Source organism: Mobula birostris, chromosome 18 (genome assembly GCF_030028105.1).
Source record: "Mobula birostris isolate sMobBir1 chromosome 18, sMobBir1.hap1, whole genome shotgun sequence".
Classification (NCBI taxonomy): Eukaryota; Metazoa; Chordata; class Chondrichthyes; order Myliobatiformes; family Myliobatidae; genus Mobula; species Mobula birostris.
The window spans coordinates 18,592,129-18,607,578 of NC_092387.1; the positions used below are offsets into that span (position 1 = coordinate 18,592,129).

The 15,450-nt window shown below is 40.9% G+C and overlaps 1 protein-coding gene across 7 annotated transcripts in view; it reads left to right on the forward strand.

Moving 5' to 3' along the window:
• LOC140211987 (cytoplasmic polyadenylation element-binding protein 1-like) overlaps positions 1 to 15,450 on the forward strand; it is a 111,299-nt gene that overhangs the window by 77,676 nt on the left and 18,173 nt on the right. For 6 of the 7 annotated variants that reach the window (XM_072282308.1, XM_072282305.1, XM_072282306.1 and 3 more), the window contains 4 exons: positions 5,342 to 5,588; positions 7,316 to 7,429; positions 10,651 to 10,755; positions 11,361 to 11,497. In XM_072282308.1, the coding sequence (XP_072138409.1) occupies positions 5,342 to 5,588; positions 7,316 to 7,429; positions 10,651 to 10,755; positions 11,361 to 11,497 (603 nt within the window). The remainder of the gene's footprint in view (positions 1 to 5,341; positions 5,589 to 7,315; positions 7,430 to 10,650; positions 10,756 to 11,360; positions 11,498 to 15,450) is intronic. The other variant, XM_072282304.1, reaches the window with a different exon arrangement.

A 15,450-nucleotide genomic window follows, 5' to 3' on the forward strand; every position in this document is an offset into this window, starting at 1 on the left:
TTTCCTTAATCCTGCTTGCCAAGGCCTTCTCATGGCCCCTTCTGGCTCCTAATTTCCTCCTTAAGCTCCTTTCTGTTTACCTTTATAATCTTCTAGATCTCTAACATTACCTAGCTCTCTGAACCTTTAAGCTTTTCTTCCTGACTAGATTTACTACAACCTTTGTACACCACGGTTCCTGTACCCTACCATAACTTCCCTGTCTCATTGGAACATACCTATACAGAACACCACACAAATATCCCCTGAACATTTGCCACATTTCTTCCATACCTTTCCCTGAGAACATCTGTTCCCAATTTAAGCTTCCAGTTTCCTGCCCAATAGCCTCTTAATTCCTCTTACTCCAATTAAACACTCTTCTAACTTTTCCTGGTCCTCACCTACCACCCCACCAGCCTCCGGATCCAACATATTCTCCATAACTTCTGCCACCTCCAATGGGATCCCACCACTAAGCACATCTTTCCCTCCCCCCCCCCCCCCACACTTACCACAGGGATTGCTCCCTATGCGACTCCCTTGTCCATTCATCTCCCCCCATCCCTCCCCACTGATCGCCCTCCTGGCACTTATCCTTGTAAGCGGAACAAGTGCTACACATGCCCTTACACTTCCTCCCTTACCACCATTCAGGGCCCCAGGCAGTCCTTCCAGGTGAGGCAACACTTGACCTGTGAGTCCACTGGTGTGATATACTTTGTCCGGTGCTCCTGATGTGGCCTTCTATATATTGGCAAGACCCGACGCAGACTGGGAGATAGGTGTTCAGCAAAACTATGCTCTGTCCGCCAGAGAAAGCAGGATCTCCCAGTGGCCGCACATTTTAATTCCATGTCCCATTCTGATATGTCTGTCCACGGCCTCCTCTACTCCATCCGTTATTTAATTATATAAACACATTGTCTCTCTCTGTCTCTGTCTCTCCCCCTTGCCCATCCTCTGGGTCTCTTCTCTTTCTCCCCCCCCCCCCTTCCTTTTCCCTGGGCCTCCTGTCCCATGATCCTCTCATATCCCTTTTGCCAATCACTTGTCCAGCTTTGGGCTCCACCTCTCCCCCTCCTGTCTTCTATCATTTTGGATCTCCCCCTCCCCCTCCCCCTCCTACTTTCAAATCTCTCACTAGCTCTTTCTTCAGTTAGTCCTGACGAAGGGTCTCGGTCCGAAAGTACCTCTTCCTAGAGATGCTGCCTGGCTTGCTGCGTTCACCAGCAACTTTCATGTGTGTTGCTTGAATTTCCAGCATCTGCAGAATTCCTCAAGTTTACTTTTCTAACTTGTCTGTTCCTATCTCTCTCCAATGCTATTGTAAAGGAGATAGTTATGATCACTATCTCCCACTGAGAGATCTGACACCTGACCAGGTTCCTTCCCCGATACCAGATCAAGTACAGTCTCTCCTCCTTGTAGGCTTAGCTACATATTGTCAAGAAACCTTCCTGAACACACCTTACAAACTCCACCCCATCTAAACCCCTTGCTCAAGGGAGATGCCAATAGATATTTGGGAAATTAAAATCTCCCATCACGACAACTGTTACTATTACACCTTTGCAGGATCTGTTTCCCTATCTGCTCCTGGATATTCCTGTTACTATTGGGCAGCCTATATATTTATATAAAAAAAAAAAACACCTTGTAAAGTTATTGACCCCTTCGTGTTCCTAATCTCCACCCACAGAGACTCCGTAGATAGTCCCTCCATGGCGTCCACCTTTTCTGCAGCCGTGACACCATCTCTGATCAACAGTGGCACGCCCCCACCTCTTTTGCCTGCCTCCCTATCCTTTCTGAAACATCTAAAACCTGGCACTCAAGGTAATCATTCCTTTCTCTGAACCATCCAAGTCTCTGTAATGGCCACATCATAGCTCCAGGTACTGATCCACACTAAGCTCATCCACTTTGTTCACAATACTCCTTGCATTAAAATAGACACATCTTAAACCGTCGGTCTGAGAGTGTCCCTTCTCTATCACCTGCCTATGCTCCCTCAGTCTCCAAGCTCTCTCCATTTGTGAGCCATCTGCCTCTTCCCCAGTCTCTTCAGTATGGTTCCCACCCCCCAACAGTTCTAGTTTAAACTCTCCCCGGTAACTTTAGCAAACCTCCCTGCCAGGATATTGGTCCCACTGGGATTCAAGTGCAACCCGTCCTTTTTGTACAGGTCACATCTGCCCCAAAAGAAATTCCATGATCCAGAACTCTGAATCCCTGCCCCCTGCTCCAATCCCTTAGCCATGCATTTATCCTCCACTTCATTCTATTCCTATACTCAGTCATGTGGCACAGGCAGTAATCCTGAGATTACTACCTTTGTGGTCCTGCTTCTCAACTTCCTAACTCCCTGTAGTCTGTTTTCAGAACCTCTTCCCTTTTCCTACCTATGTTGTAGGTACCAATATGTACCATGACCTTTGGTTGTTCTCCCTCCCACTTCAGGATATCGTGGACGCAATCTGAAACATCTGAATTATGGTGAATATGTGACTATTTCAGTGATATTTGAAAGTGTTAAGCCCTGATGGGAGATGAGGAGTCACAAAGGGATGTGGTTACATATTAGATCTTGAAGTATTGAAGAGAAAAGATCATTATCATGCATGTAACTAACTGAGCAAGCACTGCTGCTTTTTTGGGCCTGGTCAATGAGATGTGTTAGAGACTTTACCTAAGTTTTTATTTAAATAGTACAAATTGAGTACCCCTTGTCTGAAATGTTTAGTGCTAGAAGTGTTTTGAATATTGTTTTTGAATGTAGCTTGGAAATCACCATCTCTGATGTAACTTGTGGGCTACCAGTAAGTAGTCTGTCTTACACTTGTTCATGACACATGTAATTAGTAAAATTGTACTTTGAAATGTAATATTTTATTGAAGTAGGTATACTTTATGTATCCTTGAGATTCATCTCCTTACAGGCAGCCACAAAACAAAACTCCCAATAGAACCCATTAAAACAAAAAGCAGACCAAGCATCCAGAGTGCAAAGAGGGAAAAACAAACCATACAAACAACGAAAGCAAGCAAACAGCATTCTGAACTGAAGTTCACAATGCCAGGCATCACTGCAGCTGATCCAGAAGACCTCTAGTTGAAGGCCCTAGTTTCAGTCCAGCATAAAGATGAGTAAAGCCTGTGGAGCATGAGTTGTAACATCTTGTTTCTTGCCTCTGACCCCAACTATTTCAGCCTGGTCTGGTGTGTAAACTGTACAAATCTTGGATCGTTCCTTGGTCATGTGCTTGGGCTTTCCCACCTTGATATGGACAGTATCCAACCTTTCTAACTCTGCTTGGCTCTTAAATTGATCAAACCTTGAACCTCAATCAGCAAGTGTAGGATAACAAAAGCAGCACAACAGCATCAGGAGAATACCTGAATCAGCTGATGAACAACAGATAACGGCAGGCTTTCAGTTTCCACCTACAATGTGTTTTGATTAAAAGATTACAGTACACTATTTGTATTTTGGGTTTTATAAAAACAATCATGTAGACTTCAAATCACAAACAAGAAAATCTGAAGATGCTGGAAATTCAAGCAACACAAAATGCCAGAGGAAGTCAGGCCAGTCATGGAAAGGAGTAAAGTTGACATTTTGGGCTGAGACCCTTCAGGACTGGAGGAAAAAATGAGTAGATTTAAAAGGTAGGGGAGAGAAACAAGATGGGTGAAACTGGGAGAGGGAGGGAAGAAGTAAGAGCTGAAAGGGGAGTCTGATAGAGGTCAGAAGGCCCTGGAAGAAAGAAAAGGGGTGAGGAGCACCAAAAAGAGGCAATGAGTGGGCAAGGAGATGAGGTGAAAGAGGGGAAAAGGGGATGGGAAATGGTGAAGGGTTGGGGGCATTACTGGAAGTTGGAGAAATCAATATTCATGCTATCAGGTTGGAGATTACCCAAACAGAATACAAGGTGGTGTTCCTCCAACCTGGGTGTGGCCTCATTATGACAGAGGCCATAGATAGATATATTGGAATGGGAAGTGGAATTAAAATGGGTGGCTACTGGGAGATCCCACTACTGGTGGATGGAGCAGTGCTTGGTGAAATGGTCTCCCAATCTACGTCGGGTCTCACTGATATACTGTGCCCCGTGCGGCCTCCTGTATACGACCCCAACAGACTCTCAGGTAAAGAGTCGCCTCACCTGGAAGGACTCTTTGGGGCCCTGTATAACCTTTTGAATCTACTCATCTTTTCTAGGCCCAAAAGCTTGACTGTACTTTTTAATCCCCCATAGATGCTGCCTGGTTTGCTGAGTTTGTCCAGTATTTTGTGTGTGCAGCATGTAGACCTGTTACATTTTCATCAGCGACAATCTTGGCAAACTCAACAATGAATTTCTCTACTGTTTCATGATCAGACACTTAAAATAAAACTTAATGTAATGCCTTAAATTTCTGCAACCAGCATACTGAGTATTCACAATCATCTTCAATTTTCAGTTCACTGGATACCTTTGCTTGTTTCATGATCAGCATACTGTTTAACAGCATATATTCACTCTGATAAATCCATTCTTCAATACGATTTGCATCTTTGGCTTTGTGCAGTGTTTTTCTATTTTTTCATTAACTTCTGTTCATTACATGCGAAGCCACTTCTGAGAACTGTCCGGAGCGTGGAGACCTACACACTGTCCGGGAACCTTCCTCGTAGCCTTGTGGAATTTTCCATTTGTGACATCATGTCAGCACAAAAATTCAGATTTCGGATGTTTTCAGATAGGGGTACTCGACTTGTGTATGAATGGTTGATATTTGGGTGCTAAGGTACCAGGTAGTGAATTCATGAAAATGGAAAGGAAAGATGCAGAATGTTTATGTAAAAAGTGAATGTCAGTATTTATAAAATTAAAATGCTTTGTCAATTTGACATTAACATGAATAACATGGTTGAAAAGATGGTATAATGCACAGTCCTGGTCACTCTACCTGTACTGTGGGTACAAACAATCCTAATTTAGTGCATGATCCAAAATGGTTGCATGTTTACATTTAAATTGAATTGATAAATGATATTGAAATTCAGAAATTTAAATAGAAAGTTGAAGCTTTCATTTTTAAATGTTGAATGCCTAAATTGCTGTAGCAAAGTCTTATTTTGACAAACATTTAATAGTAATGCTAACATCAGAACAATTTGTCTACTACAATTTTTAAACTTGGACTAGGACTTGATTCTTTGAGAACTAGTTTTGTTTTGCTTATATACTTGAATTCCCAAGTATGATAAACTTTAGGGTCTCTGCATGAGTCCTTGATAAAGATTTAATTTGAAATGCAAGTTTTGGATAGTGAGAAAAATCTTGGTATACCAAACATGTTTTTCTTAATATAGTCGAGCCTTCGAATTTCTCCTCCAATTTCCTTCCTGCCAATGGGTGGAGCAAATAGGGATTCAATGAAACGGGTTGGTATGAGCCCTCGACTGGATCAAGATCAAGTTTCGGGTACGAATCCAATGAGCCCTAACCCCTTCAAAAGGTGGTCAGCAAATTCTGGTTGGGCAAATTGGGATCTTTTGGAGAGTCCAGAAGATCCTTTCAGCATTGAAAAAGAGGCTAGACTGCATAGACAAGCTGCAGGTAGGTGGGCACATTCTTGTTTCATTGCTTAAATTCTCCAGTAACATTGTTTTGTGTATATTCCACATCCTTTAAGTAGTACTGTTTGCTTCTGTTAATATGCAAAGTATCCAACATTGGTGTTTGGCTTTTTCAAAGCTTTTAATCTGCAAATTTAAACAATTTTGATTGATCTCAATTCTTGTAATTTTTGGAAGTTGCTTTGAAGTGTTTTGCTTCAATAGGTAGTTGTAGGATTTTTGTGATTGGAAATCTGAGTTGTATCTTGCTGTTTCAGTGTAGGGACTCCTGTTTGCTGTTTAAGTTGGATATAAATGTAGAAGACAAATTAGTGAGAATGATCTGGGGTTACAATAAATTATCATTTTTTTAAAAATGAGCAGTAATGGCAGATAGAATTTAATCTTAAGTGAGATATTCCTTGGGAGAATGTGGACAGGATATACACACTGAAGATCCATGTGTTCCTCTACTCAAGGCCCAACCATTCATAACAGAATGCGGATCCCTGCAGGTGGTAGCACATGTGCTGTGAAGAAACCAAACAAGGTAACAGTCTTCATTAGCCAGGGCATAGCGTATTGGATCAAGGTTATGGTCCAATAAATCATTGACTTGGCCACAGTTCTGGACACTACTATAGGAAGGTCATGATCGCATTAGTGTGTGCAGGGGAGGTTCGCAAGTTAGTGTTTAATTGCCTTTGTAAAATGGGTTTTTCCTTGAAGCAGAGCAGTCTGAGGGGCTCTGGGGTATAAAAACTAAAGATGAACTTTTGTCCAAGAGGTATCCAAAACTAGAGGGTAATAGTTTATGGAAGAAGTTTGAGGATTTGAAGAATTGTTCCCTCAGGATGGTTAGTACCTGGTGTGCACTACCTGAGTTGTAGCAGGTGCTCTGGATTAAATGATATTCCAGGTGCTTGGAATGTCATTGTGTGGAAAGCTATGGACCAGGTATTGCCAATGGATTCCAATAGATCATATTGCCAAGGCATGGTGGTTCACAGGGCTATGTTATGCAACTTTGGGTTTCCTGTACCCTTTCTAAACGCAAACTGTGACCAGATACTTGTATACAAAGTAATGAACATTTGCATCTTTTTGGGTGATATTTTTTTTACTAAATGGGTGCTAATGTTCATCAAAATGTGGGTTGAAATTTAAACTTCATTCTCAACATTAGTGGTATCCAAGTTGCTAGATATCTGTCCAGTCAAAATGAAGGTATCTGTTCAGGTGTATTTGGGTATGGAAATGCAATTTGGTACAAGATAAACTAAGGTAAATGTTTGAGATTTAATGTGTAATACTGTAATGACTTTAAAGATGCTGTGCAATGAAAGTATTTATTCTGTCACTAATGTTACCTTCACTTTTTTTAGCTTTCCAAATTTATTTAAATGTGACAGCTTTATCCTTGTAGCCACAAACTTAGATTGTAAACTTTCTGGTTTCTTGTGTTCGTGTGAAGTTTCCATGGCTTTGTAGTACGTAGTTGCATATAACCAGACAATTTCTGTTCCAGGAAGTGACTTACCAGCTGCTTTGCACAGCATGTCTCAGGCTAGAGCTGCTGCACATGCATTTCTTGCAGTCATGTGGCAAGGGTGCATAGTGCAGTTGTGTATATATTCCAAGATGTGTCTTTCAGTATTCCAAAGTAATGAGGTATCAGTACTAATAAATGCAACTCCCTTGGTGTTTTTTTTTCCATCTTTCCTAAAGCAATGAGTGAAGCCACATTTACATGGAGAGGCCAGCTGCCACCCCGGAATTATAAGAACCCGATCTATTCCTGCAAAGTGTTCTTGGGTGGTGTGCCCTGGGACATAACTGAAGGTAAATATCAGCTGTTGTAAGTCTTGAGTGTACTGTATATCAAATGTCTAAAATGTTCTTCCATAGCTAGCTAATATTTGTAGTAGTAACATTTGGCTGATACCAGGTAAATTTATTGACCATTACTATCCACTGACTATTAGCGTTGCTTTTCTCTGAAAGTTATTTGGTACCTGCACTGCATGGAATTATAATAACCATATAACAATTACAGCACAGAAATAGGCCATCTCAGCCCTTCTAGTCTGTGCTGAATGCTTACCCTCACCTAGTCCCACCGACCTGCACTTAGCCCATGACCCTCCATTCCTTTCCTGTCCATATACCTATCCAATTTTTCTTTAAATGACAATATCCAACCTGCCTGTACCACTTCTACTGGAAGCTGGTTCCACACAGCCACCACTCTCTGAGTAAAGAAGTTCCCCTTGTGTTACCCCTAAACTTTTGCCCCCTAACTCTCAACTGGTGTCCTTTTGTTTGAATCTCCCCTACTCAATGGAAAAAGCCTATCCACGTCAACTCTATCTATCTATCCCCCTCATAATTTTAAACACCTCTATCAAGTCCCCCCTCAACCTTCTATGCTCCAAAGTATAAAGACCCAAGTTATTCAATCTTTCTCTAACTCAGGTGCTGAAACCCAGGTAACATTCTAGTAAATCTTCTCTGTTCTCTCTATTGTTGACATCTTTCCTATAATTCGGTGACCAGAACTGTGCACAGTTCTCCAAATTTGGCCTTACCAATGCCTTGTACAATTTTAACATTACATCCCAACTCCTATACTCAATGCTCTGATTTATAAAGGCCAGCATACCAAAAGCTTTCTTCACCACCCTATCCACATGAGATTCCACCTTCAGGGAACTATGCACTATTATTCCTAGATCCCTCTGTCCCACTGCATTCTTCAATGCCCTACCATTTACCATGTATGTTCTATTTTGATTAGTCCTACCAAAATGTAGCACCTTACATCCATCTGCCTTCTTTCAGCCCACTCTTCGAACTGGCCTAAATCTCTCTGCAAGCTTTGAAAACGTGCTTCATTATCCACACCGCCACCTATCTTAGTATCATCTGCATACTCATCCAGATCATTACTGTATATGACAAACAACATTGGACCCAGTACAGATCCCTGAGGCACACCACTAGTCACCGGCCTCCAACCTGACAAAGTTATTCACTGCTACTCTCTGGCATCTCCCATCCAGCCTCTGCTGAATCCATTTTACTACAATATTAATACCTCATGATTGAACCTTCCTAACTAACCTTCCATGTGGAACCTTGTCAAAGGCCTTACTGAAGTCCATATAGGCAACATCCACTGCTTTACCCTCATCAACTTTCCTAGAAACCTCTTCCCCAAAAAAAAAATAGATTTGTCAAACATTACCTTCCACACACAAATCCATGTTGACTGTTCCTAATTGGACCCTGTCTATCCAGATAATTATATATGCCATCTCTAAGAATACTTTCCATTAATTTACCCACCATTGACGTCAAACTTGCAGGTGGATAATTGCTCGGCTTACTCTTAGAACCTTTTTTAAACAATGGAACAACATGAGCAATACGCCAATCCTCCGGCACCATCCCCATTTCTAATGACATTTGAAATATTTCTGTCAGAGCCCCTGCTATTTCTACACTAACTTCCCTCAAGGTCCTAGGGAATATCCTGTCAGGACCCGGAGACTAGCCACTTTTATATTCCTTAAAAGCACCAGTGCTTCCTCTTTAATTGTCATAGTTTCCATAACTTCCCTACTTGTTTACCTTACCTTACATGATTCAATATCCTTCTCTATTGCTGCAAAAAATAATGGCACAGAAGATGCCATTTGCACGAGTTCAGACTAGCTGTATAAATGTTTAACATGATATTGGTTCCTCTTAACTGTCTTGCTACCCTAAAGGCCTGCAGTCATTAAAACACTAATTTATTTCTAAATCCCAGATGGCTATGATCTTGTCATCAGGCATTGCATTCCAGTTAGTAATTTTCTATTCTTAAATGTGTAATTCAGATTAATTATACACAAAATGACCACAAGAATTGTCAAACCTTCATCTCAAAACCAATGAAACAATACTGATTTGAATATAAGTAATTTGGGCTATCAGTAATATGAAATATCCAATATTTCATTCACATTTCTAAAACTGCTGTCTTGTCTTAAAGGTAAAATTACAATTTGCACTCCACTTTGCTCACAACTTTGCCCTTGGTTACCATGTAATTTAGGCACCTTATCAACTTGATTACCTTAACACTTTGAGGGTCGGCACACAGTGGTATAGTGGTTAGCACGATGCTTTACGGTATAAGGAACCTGAGTTCAATTCATGCCATTGCCTGTAACGAGTTTATACTTTCTCCCCATGAATGTGGGTTTCCTCTGGGTGCTCTAGTTTCCTCCCACAGTCCAAAGACCTACTGGTTAGTAGTTAATTGGTTATTATAAATTGTGCTCTGATCAGGCTAGGATTAAAATAGGGGTTGCTGGGTGGTGAAGGTCTGGAAGGGCCTATTCTGTGCTTTCTCTCAAATAAATCTTCCTCTTGAATGTAGTATTTAGTGATATGCAAAGTATTCCTGAAAACATAGAATGGTGGAGGGGTGAAGGAGAAGGAAATAGTACTATTTTCCACACTGGGCAAATGATTCATGGACTACATGTATAATCCTAAATTTTGGTGATGTATTTTTGGGTTGGTGTTTTTAAACACAGAATGAGTATCCTGCACTCTAAACAGTTCATTTAAGGCATTCATGTAACATCTTGATCAAAATGACTTTGTCCAATAGTGATTCAGACGCAAAGATAGAGCAAACATCCTTTGTTCACCCCAGTTGGGCACTGGCAGATATCTTGAGCAAGCTAAATTTTGAAGACTAAGAATTAAAGTAAAATTTGTTGATTTTTGACCTAGAAGCTTGCAATTAATCTTGGGTGAGTCAGTGATTGAAACTAATACCTGGTTCTGCTCTAAGAATGTTGTGTTTCTAGTGTTCACCAAATGTTGGTCTCAAGCAAATGTTTTTTTGTCAAAATTGTGAACGCGAAGAGAACTTCTAAATTGGAGGTTATGACCATCTTGTTGCGATCACTAAGATGTTAGACCTTTTGTGGCTTGTGCTTTTGGGTTTGTCATGACGTGGCAGAATTTCATTTGTGGTTTCTAATGGTTTCTTTTATCCTTAGTGGGACTGATAAATACTTTCAGAGTATTTGGTTCACTGAGTGTGGAATGGCCGGGTAAGGATGGCAAGCACCCTCGATGCCCCCCCAAAGGTAATATGCCAAAAGGTAATGAGAACTAAGATATGGTAGGACATTTTACCTGTTCTGATGTGAACACATCATCACTACGGTTGTGGGTCAGAGCACTGGTATGCATGCAGGTACAACGGATGCCAAGCCACCTTGTATAGTGAGTAAAGGCATTTAAGCCTTCATGGGTTAAAACAATCAATCTTGTAGCAAAAGCTATTTTAATTTAAATTTAAAGCACACCAGTACATTTTTTTTAGCCTTGATTTGTAATGTGGAAATGAACTACTATCTGTATAAGACTCAATTTTACAGGCTAATATGAAAATGGTGTTTTGCATGAAACTCAGTTAACCTGACTGACACTTGCAGAAACTAACAAGTCTGGTTTCTTTTGTACTAACTTGCTAAATGTATACCCGAATAGCATAGCTTCTAATGCATTTATTTCAAGTGCATTTTAGGGTATTGAAACCCAGTTTCAAAATACAAATTCATGCATCTTTTTGTGCATGAACTTATTTGTAATTTCTTGTCTGGTTTTTGCTTTGTGGGTTAACAAGGTGCACTATCTTAAGCTCTTCTATTTCCCAATGCAAGAACTTAAAATTGACTAAATTGGTTAACTCTTTCATTGATAGGTTATGTCTACTTGGTTTTTGAATCCGAGAAGTCTGTGCGTGCGTTACTGCAATCTTGCACACATGATCTTATGAGTAATGATGGTGCAAGTGAATATTATTTCAAGATGTCAAGTCGCAGGATGCGCTGCAAAGAGGTATTTTGGGTGTTGGTGTTTAAATCTGTTTTTACTAATTTGTCTTTGGAAAATTAGTTTTGCCTACAGTGTACACAATGGTTTGACCTACAATTGCATAGTAATAGTAAGCAATGCTAAAAGTTGGCTGAGTACTGAATGGTAATTTGATCTTTTATAAAAGTGGCCAAATTTGCAGTCTGCTCCAAAAGGCTCTGGAATTTACTTTCAACTGAGATTATTTCTCATTGACCTGGGAGAAATATGTTGATAAATGTTTTACTATCAGAATCAGATTATTATCACAACATGTGATAAATTATTTTGCAGCAGCATTGCAGTGCAATGACAAATCTATAAATAAAAATGGTACAAAAGGAATAACAAGGTAATGTTAATAGACTGCTTGGATTACTGGCAGAGGGGAAGTTGTTCCTAAAGTGAGTATGCTTTGTCATTTGTGGCTGCTCTTGATCAGTCAGTAGTAACATTTTAAGTTTCTAATTTGCTGTTTTGAGGAAATTTGTACATTGTTTTTACCCAGGCCATCTGTCCAAGTGCTACACTTGGATCTGAGGAGTCAAGAAGAGGAAACAGTTTGGCTGGGGTTTAGTCAGTAGCAGTGGATAGGGGAGGAAAAATAGTGGCTAGGGGTGTTTTGCAGACCATCCTGTAGGTGTGGGGCATTAATTGACAGTGGCACTCCCATTATCTCCCCAGATTAAGAATTGGAGCTGCATTCCTAAACAGAGAATCAGGGATTCCACCCTCTGGTATACTGTTCACTCGAAGCCCTAAATGATGGTTCGTAGCTGAGCAAGGACACAAGCTGGTTTGCATGGGGAACCAGAAATCATGTTTATGTTGAATCAGTTTTATAAGACCATAAAGGCCCAGAAGCAGAATTAGGCCATTTGGGCCATCGAGTCTGCTCTGCCATTTGGCCATAGCTGATCCATTTCCCCTCAACCCTATTCTCCTGCCTTCTCCCTGTAACCCCTTCATGCCCTGATTAATCAAGAACCTATCAACCTCTATCTTAAATACATGCCATGACCTGGCCTCCAGTGAATTCCAGATGTACTGCATTCTGGCTAAAGAAATTCCTGTAACCTACATTCTAAATTAGATGTCCCTCTATTTTGAGGTTGTGCTTCTGGTCCTCGACTCCTTCACTGTAGAAAACATCCTCTCCACATCTATTTGATCTAGGCCTTTAAAAGCATTCTTTAGGTTTTAATGAAATTCCCCCTCATTCTTCTAAATTCCAAAGAGTATGGGCCCGGGGCCATCAAACGCTCCTCAATAAGTCTTTCATTCCTGAAATAATTTCATAAACCTCTGAACCTTCTCCAATGTCAGCACATCCTTTCCTAGACAAGAGCCCAAACCTGTTCATGCTCCCAAGTGAGGCCTTACCAGTGCTTTGTATAGCATCAACATTGCATCCTTGTTTTTATATTCTAGTCTCAAAATGCTCACATTGCACTTACCTCCTTCACTGCTAGCACAACTTGCAAGTTGATCTTTAGGGGATCCTACACAAGGACTATAAGTCCCTTTGCACCTTGGAGTTTTTTGAATGTTCTCCCCATTTAGAAAACAAACTAAACTTGTATCCCTTCTACCAAAGCATATTACCATAAACTTCCTGACATTGTACTCCAGCTCGCACCTTTTTGCCCTTTCTCCTAAACTAAGTCCTGTAGCCTCCCTACTTCCTCAACACTACCTGCTCCTCATTTATCTTTATTTCATTCACAGTGCAGGCCACAAAGCCATCAGTTCTGTTGTCCAAATCATTAACATACAATGTAAAAAAGTGGTCCCCACACTGACCCTGCAGGATACCACTAGTCATGAGCAACCAATCAGAAAAGGCTCCCTTTATTCCCATCTTCGCCTCCTGCCGATCAACCAATGCTCTGTGTAGTATCTTTCCTGTAATACCATAGGCTCTTATTTTGCTAAGCATCCTCATATGCAGTACTTTGTCAGAGGCCTTCTGAAAATCCAAGTACATCACATCCACTGATTCTTTATCTATCTTGCTATTTCCTCAATTCTAACAGGTTGTTCAGGCAAGATTTTTCCCTTGAGGACTTTGGCTATTTTACCATGAGCCTCCAAGTACCCCAAAACCTCATCCCTACTAATCAACTCTATCTTTCCATCTGCTGAGGTCAGGCTAACTAGCTTATTTTCTTCTGCCTCTTCTCTCGAAGAGTGGTGACATTTGCAAATTTCCTGTCCTCTGGAGCCATGCCAGAATCTAGCGATTCTTGGAAAATCATTACTAATGCCTCCACAATCTCTTCAGCTACCTCTCAGAAACCTGGGGTATGATCCATCTGGTCTAGGTGGCTTATCTTCCTCAAATCTTTAAACTTCCCAAGCAACTTCTCCCTAGTAACAGCAACTGCACTCACTACTTACCCTGGCATTCTTGAGTCTGTGGCATACTGCTGGTGTCTTCCATAGTGAAGACTGATGCAATATACTTGCGTTCATCTGCCACTTCTTGTCCTCCATTACTACCTCTTACATCGTCAATTTCCAGCAGTTCAATATCTACTCTTGCTTCTACTCTTTGTATCGGGGGGGGGGGGGGGGGGGGAATTGTCTCGGCCTGAAATGTCGACTGCACCTTTTCCTACAGATGCTGCCTGGCCTGCTGCGTTCACCAGCAACTTTGTGTGTTGCTTGAATTTCCAGCATCTGCAGAATTCCTGTTGTTTGTGTTTAAAAATCCTTGGATTTTATTGGCTAGCTTACCTTCATTTTTTTTTCTTTTGCCCTGATAGCTTTTCAGTTTCTTTCTGTTGTTTTTAAAGTTTCCCAAACCTCTAATGTCCCACAAATTTTTGCTCTATTTTATGCCCTCACTTCTGCTTTCATGTTGGCTTTGGCTTCCCTTAATAGCCATGGTTTTATTATCCTGCCTTTAGAATACAACTACTTTGGTATGTGTCTATCCTTCCAAATTGCCCCCAGAATCTCTAGCCATTACTATACTACTGCCATCCCTGCTAGTGTCCCCTTCCAATCAGCTTTGGTCAGCTAGTCTCTCGTGTATCTGTACTTCTGTTTACTCCAGCATATACTGATACATCTGACTGTAGTGTCTCCTTCTCAAATTTGCAGGGTGAATTCTATCAAATTGTGATCACTGCCTCCTAAGGGTTCCTTTACCTTAACTCCCTAATCAAATCCAGTTTATTGCACAACAGCCAATGGAGAGTATTGATCCCCTAGTTGGTTCAACCACAAGCTGTTTTAAAGAGCCATCTCATAAATTCTCTTTGAATCCAAAATCAGCTGATCTGATTTCTGCACGCCCCCACCCCCACCCAGTCTACCTGCATATCGGAATTTTCCCTGTGACTATCACAACATTGCCCTTTTGACGTGCATTTTCTATCTCCTAGTGTAAATTGTAGCCCTCATCCTGGCTACTATTTGGAGTTCTGTGTATAACTGCCATTAAGGTCTTTTTTACCTTTGTAATTCCTTAACTCTACCCACAATGACTTTTATCTTGGTCACCTTTCTAAAGATTTGATTTAAATTTTTACCAACTGAGTTGCCCTACCCCTTTTTCCTATCCTTTGATACATTGAATGTTAAGCTTCCAACCATAACCTTTTAGCCATGACTGAGACACCCATAGTCATACCTGCTGATCTCTAACCACGCTACAAGATCATATTCCATAAGCTGCATGCATTCAAATATAACACCTTCAGTCCTGTATTGTCATCCTTTTCAATTTGGTCCCCTGTTACACTGCAACTAATCCCACTGATTGTAATTTTGTCCTATCATCTGACTGTCCTTCCTGTCATTACACAATTTATACTAATTGCTCTATTCTGGTTCCTATCCTTATGCCAAATGAGTTGAAACCCTCCCCAACAGTTTTAGCAAACCTGCCCATAAAGATGTTGGTCCCCCTTAGGTTCAGGTGTATCCTG